At 51.9% G+C, this 24,028-nt stretch overlaps 1 protein-coding gene across 1 annotated transcript; it reads right to left on the reverse strand.

Moving 5' to 3' along the window:
• Positions 1 to 7,971: 7,971 nt before the first annotated feature.
• On the reverse strand, positions 7,972 to 23,586 carry LOC144124187 (uncharacterized). Its single transcript, XM_077656838.1, has 5 exons — positions 23,224 to 23,586; positions 18,869 to 19,351; positions 16,888 to 17,115; positions 15,781 to 16,170; positions 7,972 to 8,173 (listed from the first exon to the last, which is right to left on the reverse strand). The coding sequence occupies exons 1-5, from the start codon at positions 23,584 to 23,586 to the stop codon at positions 8,093 to 8,095; spliced, it is 1,545 nt and encodes a 514-aa protein (XP_077512964.1). The 3' UTR covers positions 7,972 to 8,092.
• Positions 23,587 to 24,028: the final 442 nt, after the last annotated feature.

Here is a 24,028-nt window from a genome sequence, read left to right on the forward strand (position 1 = left end):
CCTGAGCCAATGTTACGCACATGGGCTTCCACGCTTGCTGCTGAGACGAGTGCCTGTTTAGCGTCAGCTACAATTGATTATAGACACGTTTTTGAACAGTGTCTAAGTATCAATCATGAGTTTGCCTTGACAATGACATGTCGGCGAGTCTGCATGAACACGTACACTGGACGCACGTGGCGACTATGAATACTTTTCACTGCGTGGGAATTCTAAATTTAGAGTTCCTCATGAAAAGGGAAGTGGGCTGCAAGTACAGATTTGCCCTGCAGAGAAAGGATGGCTGGCATCGTATAGCAGGTATGCGCCACCACTCTGCGGACATGCCTGCCGTGCAGTACGTTGTCTGCACTGCACATAATCCCTGGCTGGAGGAGGCTTGAGAAACCAGCGCGGTGTTCTTGCTTAAAGCCAGTGCGTGCAGAGACCACATGCGCATCTATGTGCCAACACTGCACCAAATTATTCTCCCATAGTTCACTGCGTTGTTGGTTAAGGGAGGGAACGTCGTTTGTGGGAGAATGCATATGCAGCTAACTTGTCAGCCATTTTGCCGTGCATGCCGTTCTGAAATGGTAGGACGTTACTGGAACAAAGCCACGTCCAGAAGTTCTTAGAGGAAATCCTAATGTCCAGTTCAAGGGTATACTCATGCTGTCCAGATATCGATGCGGGTAGAATTGCCGAAATCGGAGCATGCAAACAGAAGTTATTCCACTTAAAACATTGAAAATGCAAGTATAAAACAAAATCGCATTTCACGTGCCCATCTGCTGGGTGTGAAATACACTATATGCCATGCTGTATATAGTGTTGCGAATATACAACACAAGGCATAGTGACAAGGGGCAAAAAACAATGAAAGGCTCGTGAGAGCCCGTGTGGCTCCCAGTGTCTGTCCCTTGTCATTGTGTCTTGCGCTGTATATTCGCAACACCATAGACAGCATCACCTTGTGTTATGTTAGGACAGATACTAGAGCGTTTCTTGGGAAGTTTTTAGCACCTCATCTCAAGTTGCCACTCTTGTTCAGTAATTCATAGCCACAGCAGTGCTATGTCTGACCTTTGAAAAGGTCTTGTTGGTTTGGGGTCATGGTGTCCACCAGTCATCCATTGCATATGGAAGTGCACCACATATTGTTTGAATGCTTGCCTAGGCCAACCTTCTGACCTCTACACTGGACAAGTATAGAGGTCATGCTACCCAGCATGACAGCAGAGCCCATGTTGTTGCCTGTGAGACAGCCATCATGGTTTGATGTCACATTAACTAGGAACCTATCACCAGTACACCGTTGTGCGGAGGCATGGCTTCATTTTCTTCTCCGATGTAATCTGAGGCTGTTCAATGTTCTGTTTGCTTCTTTTTTCCAACCAGGTGTTGACTTCTGCACACGTAGTAACTCCAGAGGGCAACGTATTCTCGGGGAACGACTTTTGTGCTTAAAGATGACTTGGGTCGCACTTTCATGCAGTCGGCTAAAGTGCGAACTACCACGAGGTTCCACCTGTCGCCTTATGCCCAAACTTCAAACCTTTCTTCTGCAGTTCTACACCTAGCTAGGTGTGTGCAAATATCCTCCTGTTTGATTTGCGGAAGAATCACATAATATGTATTCCAAAAATATTCAAAGCCATTCGAATACAATCTCCAGTGTTTGAATAGTTTTAGGAAAACGGACACAAAGTTCGGAATCAAGCACGCCAAAATTTTCTTTGGCGGCTTTTTCAAAAACGGCCCACTCCAACGTCACACAGCATGTTGCCGCTTTGGTCTGCACGTTCGCCACGTTGCTGTACATATGTGTGGCGGCGTTCATGATACCCAAACCTGTGACCTTCAATACTAGATGATGCGCAGGGCTTAGCCAGGTCCAGCAAACTCTGTCTTCATGCCTGGCTCAAAACTGATGGTGACAGTGAATTTTTATGGCAAAACTGTCCTCTCACTTATCAATGAGATGTGGCACTATTTTTCGCTGTCATCGTCGGTAGCAAATGATAATTTTCCTAGGCGCATGAAATGACAGTACACAGAGTTAATGTGCTGACTCTGTGAAGCGTGCCTCATAGTGGAGATCACTATTGAGTCTTTTGACAGCTACATGTTTAACTCCATGCCACTAGGCCTTTGCTGTTTCATATGAATATTTGTTGTGTACGAATATTTGCACAAATGGCAAATAATCATACAAATATTTGATTTGCTCCTTTAATTATTTGGTTCATATTTGATTTGGTTGATACCTAAACTATTCGATTCGGTACAGAAGCAAGAATATTCGCATTCGATTTGATTTCTAAAAAGAACTGCTCGCACACCCCTACACCTAGCAGCATTTCACACTGTCTTATAACAAGTCAGTGTTTCAAAACACCAAAAGAAGTGGTAGTTTTATCCTCATGAAATATGTCTCAAAAAAGAAAAACATCAATTCACAGCTCAGGAATGCAAGAATATAGTTTTAACACATGTCCTTTGGTGTATTTCCTAACGATATTACAGACAGCTTTTGAATAATCATTGTCAGGTCAAGAAAACGCTGTCGGTTTGACCACTTCCTGACATTTCTTCCCAAGTGTACTAGTCTTCCATGTTGTCAGATGCAGCATTGATAATGACCTGTTTGCTACTAAGATTGAAAATGAATCTGCTTGAAACCGAGCTGTGGCACACAGGAAAAGAATTCAAAATGTTAGCATCCATATAAATACAAGCCACTGCAGTTTACAAAAAGAATACTTCATATTACATGCCGGCTTATACAGTAGGCTATAAGAGTTTAAGCCTCGCGGCTTCAAAAGATTGTATTGTTTTCAAAGGCCAATGGCATAACATATGTTGGAATTTCAGCAATTAACGGCTTCCTGTTTACGAGCAGCAGGCAGTCGCTAGCTGAGGGTTGTTCCCCCTCTAAAGAGAGTGCTTGTCTATTCATGAACCGACACAGCCATCGGCGACCAGCACTGTTATGCCATACTACCGATCTAGCCGCTGAGCTTCAACCTGGGCTACTTGCGTCAACATATCAGGAACTCGAGCTCTCCTTCCTTCAGTGAACTTTGCGAGATGCGTTTCAAGCTCCGTTCGTCGTTTGTAGGCTCTGCTTTTGGTCACTGTTGCAGCAGGCACTGCGTCAGCTTCTTTGGCCAATATCTTCCGATTTCTTATGGCTTCCCTGATAACATTTTGCTAGCTGTGCTCTGAACGACTGTCACCAGGTGGATCTAATCGTGATCGGAGCTCTTACTACGCCGATGCCTTTTGCCGCACTGCGCGAACTGGTAATAAATGGCGACCCGAAGACGAGAGGGAGAAATTGGATAACCACGAAGGAGGACAGAAAATAGTCTGCACTTCTGTGCAAGGCTACATTCACGCTTGACTTGCGATCCTCACCTTGTAACTTGCATGAATCTGGTACAGGCAAGCGCGAAAATTCAGTCCAACCGCGCTATAACGAAACAATGGATATAACAAAGGAATAGCTCAGGCATGTAGCCAGGAATTTTTTTCGGGAGTGGTCCAAAGTAATTTATTCTCGCTGGAGGGGAACGGGGGGGTGCGCTGGCCGCTGGCTGAGCACTGCCAAAAGAATGGGGGGGGGGGGGGGGTGAACTTGATATCGGCGATACGTGCCTGGAATAGCTATTCCCCTTCAAAGCTGTCACGTAGAAGACAAGTGTATTTGACATCTGATTTTTGCTAACAAAATTTCGCACTAGGGTAAAAAGAAAATTGTAAACTGGGGGTTTAACGCCCTGAAACGATGCATATGGACTACGAAGGACGCCATAGTAACGGGCTCCAGGTTAATTTAGGTCGTCCGGGACGTTTTTAAGTGTACTGACGTGGCAGAGCACATGGGCGCCTTTTGTGTTTCTCCTCCGTTGCGGCTGGGATTGTCCCCGAAGGAATATAAAGAACCCCACCTGTGTGTGTCTGGCCACTTCGCGCTCAGTAATGTCCGTAGTTATGTGATGCGGCACGATGAATTAGCCGCGCATAACCGGTTTTGTCGAGCACCGCTCAAAACTTTTCCCACCTAGAGGGTTCCGCTTGCAGTGTTTCCCGGGACGATTCGTCGGCTTCGCTGCGTTTTGACGCTGGTGCGCCCACCTTCGCCAAGCTACGTTACGCACGGCCTGCTACACCTCGACGAAGCTGCTAACGTCATTGGAGTATCCCATTGTTCTCCAGCCTTCTAACTGCACCCTGCCACTGCTTCCGGATGCCGTCTTTCGTTTAGTTCCTGTTCTTGCGGTGTGGTCGCGTGGCGTGACCGTTTAGCAGTGCTTAAGGTGTGCTTGAGGTTATCGGCGTCCCGCTGGTAATACAAGGTCAAGAGTGAAAACAGTGGGAAACGAAAGCTTAACACGATTTTCGCTGGCGAAAAGGCGGCCATGATAAAAGTACCGCTAACCTTCGGTCTGGCACGCTGATTCTCCGCCACAAGACATCCCTGTAAAGCGGTGAAGCAAACCACACTGGTACTCTCGACGGGAGGCGAGCGAACATCCAGGCACCATAGACGTGACCGACGCCGCGCGCACTCTTTCACGGCGCACCGTTTTCAGCGCCAAGAAACCGAGGCAAAGAGATTTAGCATAGCGGAAACATACTAGCGCAGACGTATAACGGATTACCTGATGCCTCCTGCGCATGCGTAGTGGCAGGGGCGGGCCCAGCTAGATGGGGACACTGCGTGCGCCTAGCGGGCATCCGGTATGCTAAAACTCTCTGCAGAGCATTGTTTTGCCGAGACCCGTTTTCTAGGCGTGGAAGCCTATCGGGCCGCAAAGAAGCGGGCGCGCATGGCGAGGCTGACGTATCCGATCACTAACAGCGGACTAAACGCCAGCTGTGTTGTCCTCGGTCTACACTTTTGTAGGTAGGCCCGTTGGCATGCAAAAGCCAAGCTCTCTTAAGTCTATAACGAAGAAATAGTGGGGCCCTTCGACGAAGTTATAAGGCGGTTCAACTGTATTTCTACCTGTATTCATGACATACTACAGGTTTAAACAGGGTGTTCCAGTTCTCCCGTCGCCGTAAGGGGAGACAGGCTTCCAAGGGTGGAACTGTTATGGACAACTGAAACACGTGATTGATATTCGAACGAAAACCGCAAACTTTTCGTTGGAGAAATTGTTTGACGGAGTAGATTGTTTTAAAACGTTGCATGTGATGAGAGTTATTCGGAAGAAAAATGAACTGCGCTACTATTTAACATTAAATGTCCACAGCCTTGATCATCTTTTCACTTCAATGCAGTGTTCATACGCGGAGACAAAAAGGACAGGACGCGCGAACGAATAAAATAGGAGCTGCTAACACCGGATTATGGCCAGCGGGTTCCTGTATTGCTTCGTTCACCAATGGCAGCAGTAAACGAAATCAGCTCTTTAGCAGGGACATTGGGAATAGGGTGACCCTATCAGCGGCATAGGGGAATAGTGCGCATGCGCAGGACAGTAACCGGAGGGGCATTGTTGCCCTGCGTCTGCGCATTGGTGCCCCGCTATTCCCCTATGCCCCTAACCGATAGGGCCAGCCTATTCTAACAAAATCCAGAGGTATTAAAATTCTTGACCTTGTAATTTCTTCTTATTTGCTTTTTGTTTAGATGACAAGAAAGCCTTAAGCAGTGGACTACTTTTTGTCTCGGATTAATTCTGTGTAGAGGCTCTGAATATGGGCGGAGCTTCACTGCAAGCTCAAGTTGTATCCGACTAAGTGTCAGCTGTACTTAGGAGAAGAAACTTCGTCTGATTCGCTACCGCTTAATCTGCTGCCTAATGCATTTCCGCTTAACGGGCGCGCCGAAAATCGATCGAGGAGAGGCGGAGAATGCGGCAAAAATGGAAAGCAAGCGCCCCCAAGCGGATGCTTCAAGAAACACTGGGTGCACAAACGGAGAGGAGAAAGCAATTTCGCTGCATCATTTCGCTATTGCCACCTCGCCTTAAATATCGCGTCAGAGTAACCTAAGTTAAATAAGTGGCTTTAAATTTGCATCGCTAGGCAATGATAAGATTTCATTTCACGAAGAGGTCCTTATGAGGTTTCCAGGAGAACTGAAAGGTTTTCGGCTTGAGAAGTAGACAAGAAACCTCGGAAAGCAGCCCTTAAATCCATCCTCCATTTTAAATAAAACGGCTATTTCGGGAGTATACAGTCGATCGTGCGCGCTTTGGTCGTGTCTCTTCCGTGACCCTTTTACTCTTATTTTGTGAACACACGGCAAAAGTGAGAGGTCGAAAACTGACTCTCCTAATTTGTTGCCTTGTAAGGCTTTTTATGCTTGCGTTTGAAATATCCTATCCATTATATACTTCTCCGGGGTGTTACAGTCGTGCCTTGTTAATATGAAAACTTTAGTTCCCGCGCTTAAGTGTACATAAAGCGAGCTAATCGGGAAGAAAAAAAAAGCTCAGGAAAAAAATTATGGCCCAGCTAGTTTGCTTATGGGCATATGGCGGTGGGCACTGCAGCGGAAGTCAGATAAAATCTTGGGATCTTCAAGTGCATTATCCTAATAGCCATTCTCTTTAATACAGTGCAGTGCAGTCTTAAGCGCCCTGTATTCTATGAGGCGCGTGATGACATCCAATGGCGTGGTGACGCATCTCTACGACTGTTAACATCCCGCGATCCGGTAGTATACGAACACCCTCTGGAGAATTCTCTACAAGGTGTTGGTAGTGCGCGGACCTCAGTCGGCAGACAGGTGCTGAATGCAGCTTTCAACGCAGCATAAGCTGCATAGAGAGGTTTCTTCACAACTATTCATGCAATACGGCAAATGGCAAGGCGCGTGGGCGGGCACATTGAAACTGTAAAGCCCAAACGACCAGAAAAAAAGTCATCACTCAAGTATATTGCACTTTCCCACTGTGTTCCACTCGTGTCCTGCAGTCAGGATGCATGAAAGATCTGGTTGAGGCAGTCGAGATTTCTTTCCCATCGTTGTCCATATTAACGCGACCAAAATTCATGGGCCCCAATAGGATCTGTGCATTTTCACCTTGTCTATTGTCCACACAGCGAGGCGTAAATACAGTTAAGAAATTCTGCCCCTGAAAAACTGTTCACAATTCGAGTCGCCCGTATACTAACGGGGGTCGTATTAGCGAGACACGACTGTATACGCATTAGCCTCCTTTTGATCCTTTATCGGAGGATAAAAGCAACCGATGAGAACATTGCGTGTTAAAGAAAATTATAATGCGTTCTGTACTGTGTTGCCGAAAGTTGCCAGAGCAAACGACAACAGCGCCACTATTCTGCAGCTAATCGGCTACGCACTGTTGCTTCTGACGCAACAGGACTTCCTCCGCGCGATGCCCTCGAAAAGCTGCGGTTCACAACAGGTCTAACTGTGTCTACACAAGTTCAGGTGCAAGGGGAACTCTTGATGGCGCGCAGCGCGGTGAGGCTGGTAGTGTAACCATTCGCCCTGAGGATAGCAGTGAAAGCATTTTATCCTGTCCTCATCTGTTATGCAGATCGTTTTTGAACGGACCGAACGTCGAAGCCACCGAGGGTTTGTTGGACATTGAATGATTTGAGCTAAACCGCGGGTACATATACTGCTCGGGGCGTTATCTTCCGCAGCACAGACGTCACTTGCCCGTCTGTTCTTATCACAATGACGACAAGGAATGAAAAATTACTATGTTGTTGTTGTCGTTGCCTCAGAAGCGACGACACATACTCACGAATGGAGGAATTGGCTAGGGTTTGGTGCAGATCCAAACAGGAGAAAAAGTCGTCCAGGCTTATCTCAAGCGGCTCATAAATAGAAATTGAGGAATCTGTGAAAACGAATAACAAATTTTACACCATGTGCACTCATAACCTATGCAGCGTCGTCTCTGTCTCTCCTCGGCCACAGAAAAGTTCAACAGTAAAGACATGACTCTGTGTACACTAAAGCTGCGTATTTTTTTTATTATTAAATAGGTGCGTCAAATACAGCTAAAGCGAATACGCGTGCTACCGAACGCGCTACCAAAGGAGCGTCTTGGTCCAAGGCCCGGTTGAGGCCTGCGTGAATCCACGGCAGCCGTGGCACCGTGGTGGCACGTCCTCATGGCGCCTGATGCTCTGCGTGGCCGTTCGTGTTGACGTCGGCGAAGACGTCAGCGCTTGGCGAGGCGAATACGCGCACCTGCGTACGCAGAGGAGGTGGTGGTTGAAGCTCTGCATCGTCAGGACACTTGGGCATGCGTCCCTTCGCACTGAACGCGCCCATGCGACAGCCCGCGAATCTATGGTATACGAGCACCAGAACAGGACGCTCGCAACCTGGACGATGCGGAGGTCGCAGCGGAAACTCTGTACACCCCCCCCCCCTTACTTGCCCCCCGCGTACACACGTAGCGCTACACTGCATGGAGTTTCAGCAGGGGCGTTAATCTCACCCTTCTCCACCCTCCACTCAATGGGCGCTTATATGGCCCCGACAAAAGTCGGGTCGAGTGGACTGTCGGAGTGAAAACCGGTTGTCGAGCTCATGTATACGCTAGGGGGTCAAGCTAAATGACCGTCGAGTAGAGCTGGGCCAGCCCGACTGCAGGGGTTGGGTTGACTCGGCCCGGCCCGGTCGGAAGGAGCTTAGCGGTTCCTCTCCTGCCTCATCTCTGGTCTGGAGGCGCCCTCCTCTTCTGGCATCCGCGCGTGGTTTGCTTGCTCGATGCTAGGGGTAGCGACGATCTCTGCCCGACAGAAAACGGGTTCATATAAACGCGGTCGCGTCGGCCTAGTCAGTCCGACATCTGGTGCGCCCCGACTCGACGCGTCGCTGTCGGGTTCGTGTAAACAAGGCTACAGTGGCGCCTCGCCCGGTAAGAGGCGGCTGAGTAGCGCGCGTTCCAAACCTGCTCTTACCCAGAGCTACGCATCCTTCACATCTTTTCCTCTTCTGCCTACCTTGCCCGCTGCACCCATCCTAAGACTGCAAACCGCCCTTCTGAACACCACATGGGCATGGCGCCCCACCTGTTATCACCTCTCCCGCACCCGCTTCGTGGGAGGCTCGGCTGCGCAGCACTACGATGGCTGCTTCATCGGGCTCGGGTGACAGCCTTTGCTGTAGGAGCCCTGATGCCCTCCATCGAGTCAACAGCATTATTGCTGTTGCAAATGGGTTGCAAGCCCCAAGGGTAGCGTTGGCCTGGCGGCCTGGGGCAAAGCTGGAAACATCCGAAGGTCCCGGCAAAGGATAAGTCGACTGGCAACAGAACAACTTGTTTATTCTGGCATCGCCAAAAGAGCAGCCGGTCAGGGCGACCACGTTACTCGCAGGAAGAAATCGAAGTCTCTCGTTGGCGTCCGGGGCAGCTCGCTTTATACCCACGGAGTCGAGGGCAAGAGGGAACGGCTTGGGAAGAGTCATCCGATACGGCGACGCTTGAACATGTTCAGGCGTGACGGGCGCGTCCGCCAGGCCGGCGCCGGTCAGACCTCCTCGCCTCCCAGTTGAGGAGCTCCTCTCCCCGGCTGCCGCGCTTTGACAAGCGTGGGCAAAACATGCACACACACACACACGCACGCACGACGACACGTGGCACTGAAACATGCCTGGACGCGCTTGGCGGGAGGCGTTGCGGCCGCGATGAACGAAGCCGCGGCGTCCGTTGCATCCGCGCCGGCTATACCGCGCGTCGTAGGTAGGCGAGACGTAACAGACCGCCCCGCCGGGAGAAGGAGATCCCGATGGTCAGGGGACTGCATCCGCTGTCCAGAGGGATGTCGCTCGATGATGCTCGTAATCGAAACCGATCGTCCCTCGACGTTGCTTGAGCGCAGCGCACAGAGAAGGCCTCGTTCTCGGGTTCAGGATCACATAGGACACTGTAAAGTCACTTCGGGAGAGTTGCCATTTTTGTGCTCGTTCCCAGCAAGCGTTAGAACTACGCCGAAACGCAACCGCTCAGTCAGCAAGCACGAGACAACCCTCACTAAGCTCTGCCAGGCTCTTTCCCCTTTTATACTACTGCCTAGTTCCTTACAGTAGTCAAGCAGCACTCAGAACGCGTCCACAAATTGGAAAATTGCACTAGAAAGCACATAATCACTTTGAAACACTAAACAAAAGCAATATGTTAAAAATCCTGCCTCAGGAAGAAAACATCAGTAACCAACAACTTTGAGGCGGATTCCTACGTTAGGGGCTTCGACTTAAGCCATCGGCGTTACCGTTGAGACTCCCCTTTTTGTAACGCACCTCAAAGGAATATTGTTGCAAAGCGAGGCTCCAGCGCAGGAGGCGGCCATTTTTGGGAGAGATGGTCTGCAGCCATTGGAGAGGGCAGTGATCCGTCTCAATGATAAACCTCGAGCCGGCTAGGTAGCATGACAATTTCTGAACGGCCCACACGAGACACGCACACTCTTTCTCAGTGGCGCTGTACGCCTGCTCACGACAGGTCAGCTTACGACTAGCATACAGGACGGGGTGTTCCACTTCTCCATTGTCCCTTTGGCACAGTACAACGCCCATGCCTCGCTCACTAGCATCGCACTGAACAACGAACCCTTTTGTGTAGTCTGGCGATCGTAGCACAGGCTGGCTTGTTAGGGCGCTCTTTAGGGCGCTGAAAGCTCTTTCCTTGGTCTCGCTCCAGACGACTGTTTGGGGCTCTGTTTTTCTTAGAGCATCCGTCAGGGGAGCCGCGATATCGGAGTACCTGGGGATGTACCTCTGATAGTAGCCGGCGACACCTAAGAACGACCGAATATCGGTCTTCGTGCGCGGTTGCGGGAAGTCTCGCACAGCGGCCACCTTTATTTCAGAGGGGCGGCGACGACCCTGTCCAATCACGTGACCGAGGTATACAACCTCGGCCTGTGCTAATTGGCACTTGGGAGCTTTGACTGTCAAGCCCGCTTCGCGCAGGCGGGTTAGCACTGCCCGCAAGTGTGCCATATGCTCAGACCAGGATGCGGAGAATATCGCTACGTCGTCTAAATACGGTAATGCGAATTCTTCCTGTCCTCGCAACACTTTGTCCATGAGGCTTGAAAAGCAGTATGGCGCGTTCTTCAAACCAAAACTCAAAACTTTAGGACGGAATGTTCCCATTGGTGAAATGAACGCCGCATACCTACTAGCCTCTTCTGTAAGTGGAACCTGCCAATAACCCCTGACAAGATCTAGGGTGGAAATAAACTGAGCGCTACTAACTTTCTCAAGGCGCTCCTCGATGTTAGGGATCGGATAAATTTGATCCTTAGTGATAGAATTAAGCCTGCGGTAGTCGACGCAAGGACGAGGTTCCTTGCCCGGTACCTCAACTAAAATCAAAGGGGAGGTATAATCACTCTCACCCGCCTCAATAACACCGAGCTGTAGCATTTTCTTTACCTCAGCCTCCATAATATCGCGCTGGCGGGGTGACACCCGGTACGCCTTGGATCGTACTGGCTCTGGCGAGGTAAGTTCTATATCATGAGTAAGGACAGAAGTCCTACCAGGCCTCTCAGAGAACTGACCTTGAAACTCTTGTAAGAGTTGGTGTAGTTCGGTTCTCTGCTCAGCTGACAGCGGTGCTTTAATGATTAAGTCACTAATGACCTGATCAGTGTCTTCCCTGTTCGTCACTGAGCCTAGTCCCGGAAGCTCGACCGGAAGCTCTTCTAACTTTCCCGTGTCGCGCATTTCATCTCCAGTACCTGGTGCCTTCAACGCTACAGGCTCAATTTTATCCAGTTCGGACGTGCTCGGAATATCAGCTTGCTGCGCCTCCGACCCTTTCTCATTGTTCGACAACGTCGGCCCCGCAACTACCGCCTTTGCAGCGAGCTCCCGAACTCTCGGTCTGGTTAAGGCCTGAACGCTAGCCTCACCAAACAAAAGCCCCTTCTCGCGCAGGAGGTGATCGGACCTGTTCGAAAATAGGTACGGGTACTGGGGGGGCAGCCTAGATGACACTACGGCCTCAGTCTCAAGTGCTCCGAAAGGTCCTTCAATAAGCACTTTTGCTACGGGCAGACACACGCTATGAGCTTCCACGGCTTGCTTGATCCATGCGCACTCGCCCGTGAACATATCGGGTTCTACGTAAGAGGGGTGAACTACATCCATTGTAGCTGCGGAATCACGAAGCACTCGGCACTCTTTCCCGTTCACGAGGAAGTCTCGCATGTAAGGCTCGAGAAGCTTCATGTTCTCGTCAGTGCTACATAATGACAAACACACGACTTCTCTTTTTGTTTCTGGACACTGCGCCGAAAAGTGACCCGGCTTCTGGCACGTATAACACACGCGCGCTTGCCTCGCCTCGAACCGCTTTCTGCGTTCGGCTTCGGCTGCCGCCGTCTCCTTACGTTCGGTCGGACTGCTTACACTCGCATCCGCACTACGCGTGTCCCCCCTTGCTCTCATGGGTGTGAACTTCGGCCTCTCAGACTTGGAGCCAAATTCACCCTTTTGACCGTCCTTAGCTCCGCGAGCCCGACGCGTCACAAACTCCTCGGCTAGCTCGGCGGCTTTAGCCACTGTACTAACGTCTGGCCTATCCAAGACCCAGTACCGCACGTTCTCAGGTAACCGACTATAAAACTGTTCCAGCCCGAAACACTGCAGAATTTTCTCGTGGTCACCAAACGCTTTCTCTTCTTTGAGCCACTCCTGCATGTTTGACATAAGCCTGTAGGCAAACTCTGTATATGACTCATTTCTGCCTTTTTCATTTTCCCGAAACTTCCGACGGAACGCCTCCGCTGACAGCCTGTACTTTTTTAGCAGACTCGATTTCACTTGGTCGAAATCCTCTGCCTCCTCTCTCTTCAAGCGAGCGACTACGTCGGCCGCCTCGCCGGGTAACAAAGTGAGCAAGCGCTGTGGCCACGTTTCCCGAGAGAACCCCTGCTTCTCGCACGTTCGCTCAAAGTTAACCAGGAACAAACCAATGTCCTCTCCAAGCTTAAACGGCCGCATCAGGTCAGTCATTTTGAACGATACTCGTTCTCCTGCACCGTGTGCCTGACTTCCATTACGAGCGCGTTCCATCTCTACCTCGAGACGCTTCATTTCCAAAGCGTGTTGACGGTCGCGCTCTTCTTTCTCTTTCTGTTTTTGTTCTTTACGTTCTCGCTCCTCTTTCTCTTTTTGTTCTTTACGTTCGCGCTCGTCTTTCTCTTTTTGCTCTTTACGTTCGCGCTCGTTTTTCTCTTTTTCTTTTTGTTCCCTCTCCTCAATGGTCTCAAGGCATTCCGACAGCTCGTCATCCTCAGCCTCCAACTCAAGAATAGCCCTTAGCAGTTCTGGTTTTCTGAGTTTGTCTGAGACATCCAGACCCAACTCTCTTGCAAGCTCCAGCAATTTCGGTTTGCGCAACGACTTCAAATCCATGGCTGCTCCGAATGCTGCTTTCTCTACTGCCTACTATTGTCTTGCCGCAAACTAACCCGGCAGCAACGACAACCACAATTACCAGCTCTGTTTCTGACACTAACAAAAGCCTGGCAAAACTCAGAAGAAGAAAGTCCCGCACTCACCAAACCTCGCAGCCACGAATTCAGCGCAGTCGTTCCGCTGCAGGCAACCAGTCATCACACAGGGCTCGTTGCACTGCTCCCGGATGGTCGTTGTGCTGCTCAGCATACAGTTGACCGCATATCTTCGCTGCTGGCCTCCGTTGTCGGGATCTCACCGCTGGCAACCAGTTGTTGCAAATGGGTTGCAAGCCCCAAGGGTAGCGTTGGCCTGGCGGCCTGGGGCAAAGCTGGAAACATCCGAAGGTCCCGGCAAAGGATAAGTCGACTGGCAACAGAACAACTTGTTTATTCTGGCATCGCCAAAAGAGCAGCCGGTCAGGGCGACCACGTTACTCGCAGGAAGAAATCGAAGTCTCTCGTTGGCGTCCGGGGCAGCTCGCTTTATACCCACGGAGTCGAGGGCAAGAGGGAACGGCTTGGGAAGAGTCATCCGATACGGCGACGCTTGAACATGTTCAGGCGTGACGGGCGCGTCCGCCAGGCCGGCGCCGGTCAGACCTCCTCGCCTCCCAGTTGAGGAGCTCCTCTCCCCGGCTGCCGCGCTTTGACAAGCGTGGGCAAAACATGCACACACACACACACGCACGCACGACGACACGTGGCACTGAAACATGCCTGGACGCGCTTGGCGGGAGGCGTTGCGGCCGCGATGAACGAAGCCGCGGCGTCCGTTGCATCCGCGCCGGCTATACCGCGCGTCGTAGGTAGGCGAGACGTAACATTGCTGATAGACACAGACCTTCTAGCAGTGCTTCAGAGTGTTTATTTGCATATGAAACGCTCAGAAACCACCGGGGACACTATACGTGTCCATGCCCTTGACGCAGTAGTAACGGACGCGTCAGTGGCGGTCTGGTGCAAAACGATTGGCCGCGTCGTCATGACAGATCACTCAAGGCCATTGGTTGGAAGGCCGCCTCTGAGGGGTATTTTCCGCTTCGTTCTTAAATTCTGTGTCCGACTACATAACGATACATTTTGAAGGAAAAAAGGCAGGTGTTGTCTCGAGGAGAGGCATGAAGGCAAAAAGGGACATTCATCAAAGGTTGTCGCTATTTAATTGTTTTTTTTAAAGAGTTTGTGGACCAAAAAAAATGCCGCTTAAACTGTGCCGCGTAAAGGCTGCTCTACAAGATGCAACGCGCACGAAAAAGTACGGCCCAGTCGCATTGTGGTCACAGCGCCAATCGCAGTCGCTATTTCACAGGCTAACGATTTCAGTCGGTGCGGCGCGAGCGGCTTTTCATAGTCAAGAAATGCTTTGGCGAATATATGTGTCAAAACCCTTATTAAGCGTTTATTTTATAATCGTAATTCTATCGAGCTATCATGTTCGATAAAACATTTCAGGTTGTTGTTTTTTTTTTTTGCATTAGTTAACAGACGCGCAACTACGAGGAGCCAGCCACCCCTGTCTGTCTGTTACTGCCAGGAAGAAAGAAAGGAAAGTGCACAGGCCTGCTCACTGGCTCAAGCCGAGCCACAATCGCTACCACGTGCAGATAGAAGGAGAGTTGAAAGATGGGATAGAAAGACAGGATAGTAAAGACGCGCTAAAGACAAGGGCGATCCCGGAGGCAGTGCAATACCGGGCCAACCGGTGGCGGGAGTGAAGCATCCTTCAAACTCTCCGCCACATTTCCAAAAATAAGTCCAACTTGGACCCGTAACAGATACTCTACGGGGTCCGGACAATCGCAGTACAGCCACCCTTGAAATCCTACTGGTTGACGACTCGGGTGTTCGCAACGATCGCGCCGACGGTGTAGTGTTCTACCGACAGTGCGGCAGTGCGACCAACTCGTTGGAAGTCTGTCGCAAAAGGTTTTCGACGAAACCGACGCGCCGTTCTGTCGCAAAACGTCGGAATTCGCGCAGCGCTGCGGCTACAATCGTATCATGTGAAACACGCGTCCTTCAGTCTGCTGCTGTCTTAAAACTGCTTATAACTCCCGCACAGACGTACAGAGAGCGTTCGAGGTGCGTTTAGTGGCGGCGTCTTACTTTCGCGCGTCCCTCCCTATGACAGTGGGCGCTGCACGGGGCGCGAGGCACGGACTGCGTGCGCGGGGTGGTCAGCCGATCGCGGGGAAGAGCTAAGTCTCGTTGGCGAGAGCTACGCGTGATCGGCGGCGGAAGGTGCCCCATAAACAGCTCTCGCTGTAATAGAGTTACTAACACTACCTAGTAACTCTGTGATACACTGTACAGTTACTATATAAGCCTATATGTATTAACTATAAAGCGGCGTCATCCGTTGGCGAAGCGACGCACCTGCGGTATGCGTGCCACACGCTGCAGGAAGTTGACCACCGCGCGGTGTGAATGCCCGCCGTAGACGGTGAGCGTGAGGTGCTGCAGCTGGGGACAGTGCTCAGCGCAGAGCTCGGCCACCGCGTGGGCCTCCATGGCGTTCATGTAGGACAGCGTGAGCGTAAGCCGCCGCAGCTCGGGGCACAGCGGCAGCAGCGCCGACGCGTCCACCATTGTCATCAGCTCGACCTCCCGGAGCGAGCTAGACAGCGCCCTGCTGCTGGCTGCAGGAGACGCCGTCGCCGTCGACGGGTCCGAGCGGCGCTCTTCGCTGGCGGGTGCTGGTCGGTGTCGTCGGAAGAAGCACCGCGCCACCAAGGACTCGAGCGCGGGGCAGGCGTCGATTAGGGCCTGGAAGAGTGGTCTCGCACTGCTTAGGCCATCGAGACGACCTCTCGTTGCGCCATTGCCGATGCTATATTGGAGTCAAAAGGGGAATTTGTTGGGCGACCGCAGCAACATTTTCTTACTGCGAAAGCAGCACCATTGTCACAGTGCGAAAATGCCGGTGTGGCGCAGGTCTTTAGTCTCAGAAAGAGAAGTTTTCACCCTCCAGAACCCGCCGCGGTGGCTCAGTGGTTAGGGCGCTCGACTACTGATCCGGAGTTCCCGGGTTCGAACCCGACCGCGGCGACTGCGTTTTTATGGAGGAAAAACGCTAAGGCGGCCGTGTGCTGTGCGATGTCAGTGCACGTTGAAGATCCCCAGCTGGTCGAAATTATTCCGGAGCCCTCCACTACGGCACCTCTTTCTTACTTTCTTCTTTAACTCCCTCCTTTATCCCTTCCCTTACGGCGCGGTTCAGGTGTCCAACGATATATGAGACAGATACTGCGCCATTTCCTTTCCCCAAAAACCAATTATATCACCCTCCAGAAGCTCCGCCCACCAGCCGTCTTGCTTATTGGACACCAGTGGGAAATGCCATGGTGCTACGAAAGTAGCACCGTAGGAGGTGGAGTGGACTAAACCTGCTTGGCAATGGCTGGGGTTTCTGCGGTTTGTCTTGATCGCACGCGTTACATTCGATGTGCGTGGGCAAGAAAGGAAGCGCTCGCTCTCATTCACCACAGGCTTCCAAGCCGGGCGCACGACAAAGACCTGTGGCCGTATGTACGTCTCGGTGGGCAGTTCCAGGTGGCGCAGGTTGGCCGCGGCGTCCCCGAGCGCCTCGAACAGTGACTCATCCAAGAAGTGGTGCATGCCCGTGCCTCCGTAGGAGATGTACAGCCGCTCCAGGTGCCGCAGCCTGCCCAGGGGAACGAGGTCGCGCGGCCTTCCCGCACGGATCACGACCTGCAGATAGACGCAAGCATCATTGTGACGTTCAACCCCCTTCTGACACACCTTATTCTGAAGCGTGATCACCTCTGCGCGTAGCCTCGTTGCCCATCACCCAGTTCTGCACGCTGGTTGAGGCAACGCTCGCAATTGCCTGCCTTCTGATCAACTATATTTCAGCGATAAAATAGTTACACTATTAGTTTGTCATTATTGATCACTGTCACAAGTTTAAAAAATAAACATTCCTTTTTTGTCCTCAGTTTCGCTGACTGTTGGCCTGCTTAGTTAATGATTTATATTACGTAAAGCTTCATTTTTAAAGACAGCTGCTCATCCGTTCATCATACGCGTCGTCTCACAGGGATCACCAATTCAAGTTCCGCGTGTCCCATCATGCCGTCGGAGTGCCAGCTGTACTTCAGCTGTTTGAACCCTGCAGGAACAATTAAGCCCACGCCTGCAACAATCGCCTTTTTTTTCCTTCACTGCTATCATTTATAGTCGGATATAACTCGAATCGGTAAATACTGCTCAACAGAGACCTTCCAATCTTTAATTGGGGCCGACCTATTGGCACGAGACCGCGGTGAACCTCCTTGCACCTGCCACGGCCACTATACTCGCGGTCAACTTTCTGTGGCTCTGCAGCCAAGGCTATGCAGGAAAGGAAAGGAGACCGGATTTGTCCCCGCGCCACCTCCTTCCGCTGCTTATACCTAGCTTTGGCTTCAGGGCCACAGAAAGTTGACCGGAAGTATAGAAAGTGCAAGGTGGTTGTCCGCGACATCCTGACAATAGGTCGATGACACTGGTTGGAGGGCCTCCTTTGAGGAGCATTTGCCGCTTTTTTCTTGAGTTGTACACCCGTCCAATAGCGTAAAGCTGTAACCGCATGGCGCGTTTTCCGCGAGCGAAAAACGCGACGCGCGGCGAACGCCCGCGTTGCCGCCGACGCGCGAGCACCCGCACGAAAAAAGGGAGCGGCGCTTTCGCGTCGCGGTGGCATGCTCTCTGCCAGCGAGATAAATACGAAAACGGCGGGTAAACATGCCAAGTTCACACGCTTGTCGAGGCGAATGTACATAGAACAAGCAGGGCAGCCACATCACGTGTGCACAGATTCAGATTTGGTGCATACCGTCTACGCTGAGGGCATCTGATATATAGCTCGCCAAGCCTGGCCACGTTTCATGTTGTTTTTGTAGTTGCGGTCGCGTACGTCCCACAGGACGCGACGCTTCTCCACTTAAGTTATTAGGGCCTAGTTGAAGGTTGCTTTGTCCATTTCAGGTGAACACGATTCGTGAACGAAATCACGGTAGCACGTGTTTTCTTTGACGCACGCGCAAGTTCAGCTGAGAAAAAAAAATTGCACCAAAGAGGTTCCGTCGAGATGCGGATGCGCAGAGAGCAAGGCCATCTGGTGGCAAAACCACAAACCCAAAATGCCACGTGACCAAATGCCACGTGACTTACCTGAACTCTGATTGGCGGACGCGCCGCGTGAGGCGTTTTTTTTTCTACTCCGAGTAGGAGCACGCGGCGGCGCGATTTCGTGACGGATCATACTGGGCACGCGTCAAAATGACGCGCGCGTCCCACCATCCGCGCGTCAATCGCGCCTGAAATCGCGCCATGCGGTTCCGCCTTTATAGGTCTCAGGTGTGATCCATTCACCTAACCTGCACTCTTCTACAGCACATCTGCCCGCCTCGAGAGGAGGGAAATAAACGAATCGAGAGAACAGCTGCGTAGCCCTACGTACCTCTCTCAAGTTGGGGCAAAGCGTGGCAAGAAGCTGCAGAGCAGGCGTGAAGGGAGCCAAGGGCGTAGCGGGAGCTGGCGATTCGTGCGTCACCTGGGCCGCTTCCAGCCTAGCGGCCATCGCCTCCGCGTCGGAGTCCAGGGCGCCGATGGCCTGCGACACGTCGCAGCACAGCTCCCGCAGTGCGGGCATCTGCACCAGCAGGACGCGCAGCTCGCGAACCGTCAGCGAGTTCCGGTGAAGCGCGCTCGCCGGCGACGCGATCCACACCAGGCCGACATGCTCCAGGCTCGGGTATGGACCGCACGCGGCCATCCTATCCACGTCGACGGGAAAATCGGTGCGCAGCCACTTCAGGGACTTGGCGCGGCCCAGGAGCCTCGCCAGGCACTCGATGTCCTGTTGGCGTTGCTGGATGCAGCGCTCATCGGGGCCCAGATTCCAGCCTGCTTCAGTGGTCGTGTCCTGGCACATGCATCGGATCTGCAATCAGACGGCCGTCCACGGCGCATATATACTTCCTGTCGCCGTTATGTGGCTGCACATGCTGTACACGCAATTAGACCGCCTACGCTGGCTGGAGGCATCAAAATTCAGTGTATGCATCTGAAGTACCTCAGCATGAGACGCGTGTATAAGAATCTCCGCCCACGCTGGCTTTTCAGAGTCAGTCAAGGCGTATGTTTACAAGAGCTATAACCTTCAAGCACCTTAATCTTGATGTATCTCAACATCAAGTTGTCGCAAGAGGACATTGTCGTCATGAAGTGACCGGCACAAGACCTCAAGACGTGCTTGTATATAGCGTCCTACCCGTCAGTATTGCTGGAGATTGTCCTGTCAGGCGTAGTGACGGATGATCCTGCAGATGGAAGTCATTGCGGTCCTCTGAACGAAGCCACTTGGCGCGGTGCGCACGGCCCGCTGCGCTATGATGCGCCAAGGTTTCTGTGCGTTGTGCAGCGTCAAGGCGCTATGCTGCACTAAGTTTCCAAGGTCATTGGCGTTCCCCCGTTCTCCTACCTCCTCGCTACGCGAGCCTGCTCCGGCAGCGCCACGATTCTTGCTTGGCACTTTAGTTATAGTTTTCAATGCATGGCCTCATTGTTAAAGCCTCTTGACATCGCGTTTGACGGCATCGGCGTCCCGCTGCTTTCACAAGGCGAAGCAATCGAACACGAAATCTAAAAAAAAAAAGCCGCCGCGGTAGCTCAGTGGTTATGGCGCTCGGCTGCTGACCCAAAAGACGCGAGTTCGATCACGGCCGTGGCGGTCGAATTTCGATGGAGGCGAAATTCTAGAGGCCCGTGTACTGTGCGATGTCAGGGCACGTTAAAGAACCCCATGTGGTCGAAATATCCGGAGCCCTTCACTACGGAGTCCCTCATAGCCTGAGTCGCTTTGGGACGTTAAACACCCATAAACCAAACCAAACCTCAAAACATTTCCGGCCGTTGACCAGAAAGCGGCCATCATAGATGGCGGTGGTGGTGGTGAAAGCATTTATTTGAATATTGCAGAGAGGTTGCGTGGGGAGCAATCCCTAGTGGGCCGCTCCCCTTACAGTACTAGGTGGAGTCCCTTATTCAGGGACCCCATTGGTCTGGGCCGCCACTCGAGCTCGCTGAACTAGGGCTTGTTGGGCCGGTAGGTCCAGGCAGCTGAGCAGGGCCGCCTCCCAGTCCTCTCGGGTAGGGGAAGGGGGTAGGGGCGGAAGAGAAGGATTGTGTTGGCATGCCCAGACCATGTGGAACGTGTCAGCCACCTCCCCACAGAAAGAGCAGAGGCCGGAGAAAGAAGTGTCGAAATGTTTGAGCACTGCCGGGCACAGTAGAGTGTTAGTGAAAAGTCTAAGCAGTATTCTCTCGTCCGCTTTCCCTAGCCCCTTGAGAGGAGCCGGGTACTGACGGTGCGAGTCCCGGTAATAAGCGGAGATATCTTTGAAAGTTAACAGAGGATAGGACTCCTGGTCCAGATCGGTAGGGTCTACGTCGGGGGCCCGGTTAGTGAGTGCGCGGGCGACCGAGTTGGTGGCCTCATTCCCTGGTAGGCCCTGGTGGCCTGGAGTCCAAATGAGAAATCGGGTCGTGGGGTCCTGATCCCGAGCTGCTCTCCGAAGTATTCGTTGTGCCGTTGGCGTTATCCAGCCCAATTCATAATTCTGGCAAGCCCCTCGCGAGTCAGATATGATGAATTTAGATTCAGCGTGGGAGGCCGAGGCGGAATCAGAGATCGGGCATAACATGCCCAAATATGGTCCCACCTCGCTGAAAGGGGTGTCCTCTTGGTCCAGACAACTTTAGAAGGATGATGCCGGCAAAGCTTTCGGGTTGCAACAAAAATTTCCGGCCTTCCGGACGAAAATCACAGGAGCAGATGTGGAGCGCGTTCGCCCTCTTCGCGCGTCCGCAGCGCCCTCCATCATAGATGGCGGCACCGAGCGCAAACGTCTGCCTTCGATCTGGTGTACGCATTCTCCGCAAGACAAAATTGTTATGCGGTGAAGTGTGACTAGCAAGCTTATGCGTTGTGCGGAGAAGCCAACCAAAACTGGTACTTGCGATGAAATCTTAATGCGCGTTGTTTTACAGCGGCATTTTTCGCCTTCGAAACTCAGAAAGGCAGGAAATATTCAGAACAGACATTTCCCTATCCTCCACGGCATCGTTCCCCCGAGACCCATTTTCTAGGCGCTGAATCCTTGCGGGCTGTGAAGAAAACGGGCGCGAGGTGGCAATTAAGGAACACGTTCGGTCGGTGTACATTCTAAACACAAATATATACGCCTATATAAACTTCTTTCTACGTCTATATAAACTTCTTTACGCAGAGTTCGGCTGCGTGGTTGGCGCTGGGTGCGCGTGTTGAAGGCTCCGTCAGCACACATCAGCGACAGGCTAAACGCCAGCTATGTTGTCCTCGGTATACACGGCGGCAGATAAGCCCGCCGGCACGCGACAGTTGCAGCCAAAGTATTCGTAGTGTACGGCTTTAACGAAGAAGCTTCGGGACACGTTCAACTTCGGTACAACGAGGCTTAACTGCGCTTGAAAAATCAGCGATGGTGCAGCTAAGTCGCACCGTTTGGCAAGCTCTGGACTTCCAAGACACGAATGCAAGGGGTCGTTCCGCTGTAATTGTCACTACAGTCCTATATAGATGCACAGCCTAATGGAGAAGGCGCCTCCAGTGAGAGCGTGTTGGGCTCTAGGATTGTAGTGCTCTGATAATGGAACTGAAGATGAAATTGGTCTGTTTTTCTAAAGAAGTTTTCATGTTTCTCCAACATGTTTCTCCAATAACATACCCACCGTTAGCAGTCGGTAGGGCGTAGGGGCTCAACCAGTTCTAGTAACGTTGGGCTTTCCAGCCCTATTAAGAACCATACTGCTTCTTCATATTGTTTGGCTCGCGTATTTCTCGGACTGTTTTCGTCCAAAAAATGTGGTTCAGCATAACTTTCCAAAGTAAAATTTCTCCTTTGCGAAGGGCGGTCTCCTACTACCCCCTTCCCTCATGAATCTGACCCTGTCGTTAAAGCACCCACGCTTATCACGATTCTTGAGGAATACGCTGCACAATCCATTAAAAGCTTGCAGGTATACCTGCATTGCCCCACTGTATGAAATGCAGTAGGGTATTCCTTTATGTAGTACAGGGCACCTTCTTGTCGCGCTTCTCATAGCGGAGCTGCCACAGAGGACCATGTATTCTTCAAGGACCTAATCTACGCTTATACAGGCGCACAGGTGCACCTGTGCGTACGCCGAATGTCATGAAACAGGCTAACGCCCCTTATATGGCTAGCGATCAGTGCAAAGCATAAGCAAAGGTACATCCAGTCCGGTGGTAAATTGAACTGCGCACAGAGCATTGCTGCGTGCCGTAGCAAAAAAAAAAAAAATCGCAGTGTTAGACTCAAAAGTTTCTTTTCCCCGCAGCAGTTTTGAAACTCCGTCAATCTGGGGAACCTGAGACAATTTAGACTCTTGAAATTCCCCAGAACTGAGAGAAAAATCCCTTTACGCCTAATTTTACTCCTATTCCCTAAAAGAGAAAATTTTCCGTGTGAAACATCACTGTTTGTACAGGTGCGCACCTGTGCACTCGAGTGAAGGGACTCACTAAACTGAACGGACACAGGAAAAGCCAAAATAGATACATTTCACGTATTGAACTATTGAAGGTAGAGCATGACGACCAGCAATGTGGGCTGTCTGCGCCAACGCTCGGTGGTGTTTTATCTATGTACAGGCCGGATTGGCCTTAGCGGTCTGTCAGCATTGTTCCGCTTTGAGTCGGTGCAGATATGCACGCGGGTGGGAACGCACACAGCGCGCGCATGCGCAGCGCACCTTGTCGACTCTGAGCCGCGTGAGGATGCGCGGTTCCACGGCTCCCAGCAGGGCGCGCAGGTCGTCGTGCGTGAGCAGCAGCCTGTCGAGCAGCAGCTCGTGTAGCCTGGACTGCGCGTATAGCGGCGCCAGGTCCCGCCAGAGCACCTGGCGCAGCGGCGACACTTCGGCCACGCTGTCGCCCAGCTGCTGCAGCTCGCGGCCGGACAGCCGCCACAGGCTGCCCAGCACGGAGGGCGAGCCTCGACGGAAAAGCGCCGACGCCCGCGCCGTGCACAGCGCCCGCAGTGTGTCCACGTGCCTGCGCAGCGGTGAAAAGCCTGCGATCGCTGTATGGCCCACGCGTCCTGCGTTCTGAAGCATTCCGTTCGGTAGGCCTGCCTCGGGAGCCGACAAGCACAATATAAACTCCTGTGACCTGCTGGCGAGTAACCGCGATATCTCGACGTTGGTTTCACGTGACTCGTGTGCAGGCACAAAAAAAAAATGGTAGGGTTTTAACGTAGTTGAACCGAATAGGACGTACGAAAGCGCTTGAGGCAACACCGCCTCAAAGGCAACCGCATGCATGATAAAGGTCAAAGTTCAAGGGTCAAGGCCAAAGGAAAGGTTGAAGCTTCACACATACCCCGGCTTTTTCAGCTTTGCTAGTGAGTGCTTTGGCACGAAAACGCACCACACGTTTACCTTTGTAGTAATGTGAACTGCAGCAATAGCTGGGCTGGTGCGAAATGCTGCGCTGTCACGCGCAGTCATGCACCCATGCGTCACGCACTGTCAGGCACGGTCGCTCGTCCATCCGGCG

This window comes from Amblyomma americanum, chromosome 3 (genome assembly GCF_052857255.1).
Source record: "Amblyomma americanum isolate KBUSLIRL-KWMA chromosome 3, ASM5285725v1, whole genome shotgun sequence".
NCBI classification, from domain to species: domain Eukaryota; kingdom Metazoa; phylum Arthropoda; class Arachnida; order Ixodida; family Ixodidae; genus Amblyomma; species Amblyomma americanum.

Bases quoted from the DNA above. Each gene is read 5' to 3' on its own strand.
- LOC144124187 (XM_077656838.1), bottom strand. From the start codon at position 23,586: ATGCTTCAGAACGCAGGACGCGTGGGCCATACAGCGATCGCAGGCTTT. The intron at 17,116-18,868 runs GTACGTAGGGCT...GTCTATCTGCAG, and splicing joins TTTGCCCCAACTTGAGAGAG to GTCGTGATCCGTGCGGGAAG. The intron at 16,171-16,887 runs GTGAATGAGAGC...CCACTCTTCCAG, and splicing joins GCCCGGCTTGGAAGCCTGTG to GCCCTAATCGACGCCTGCCC.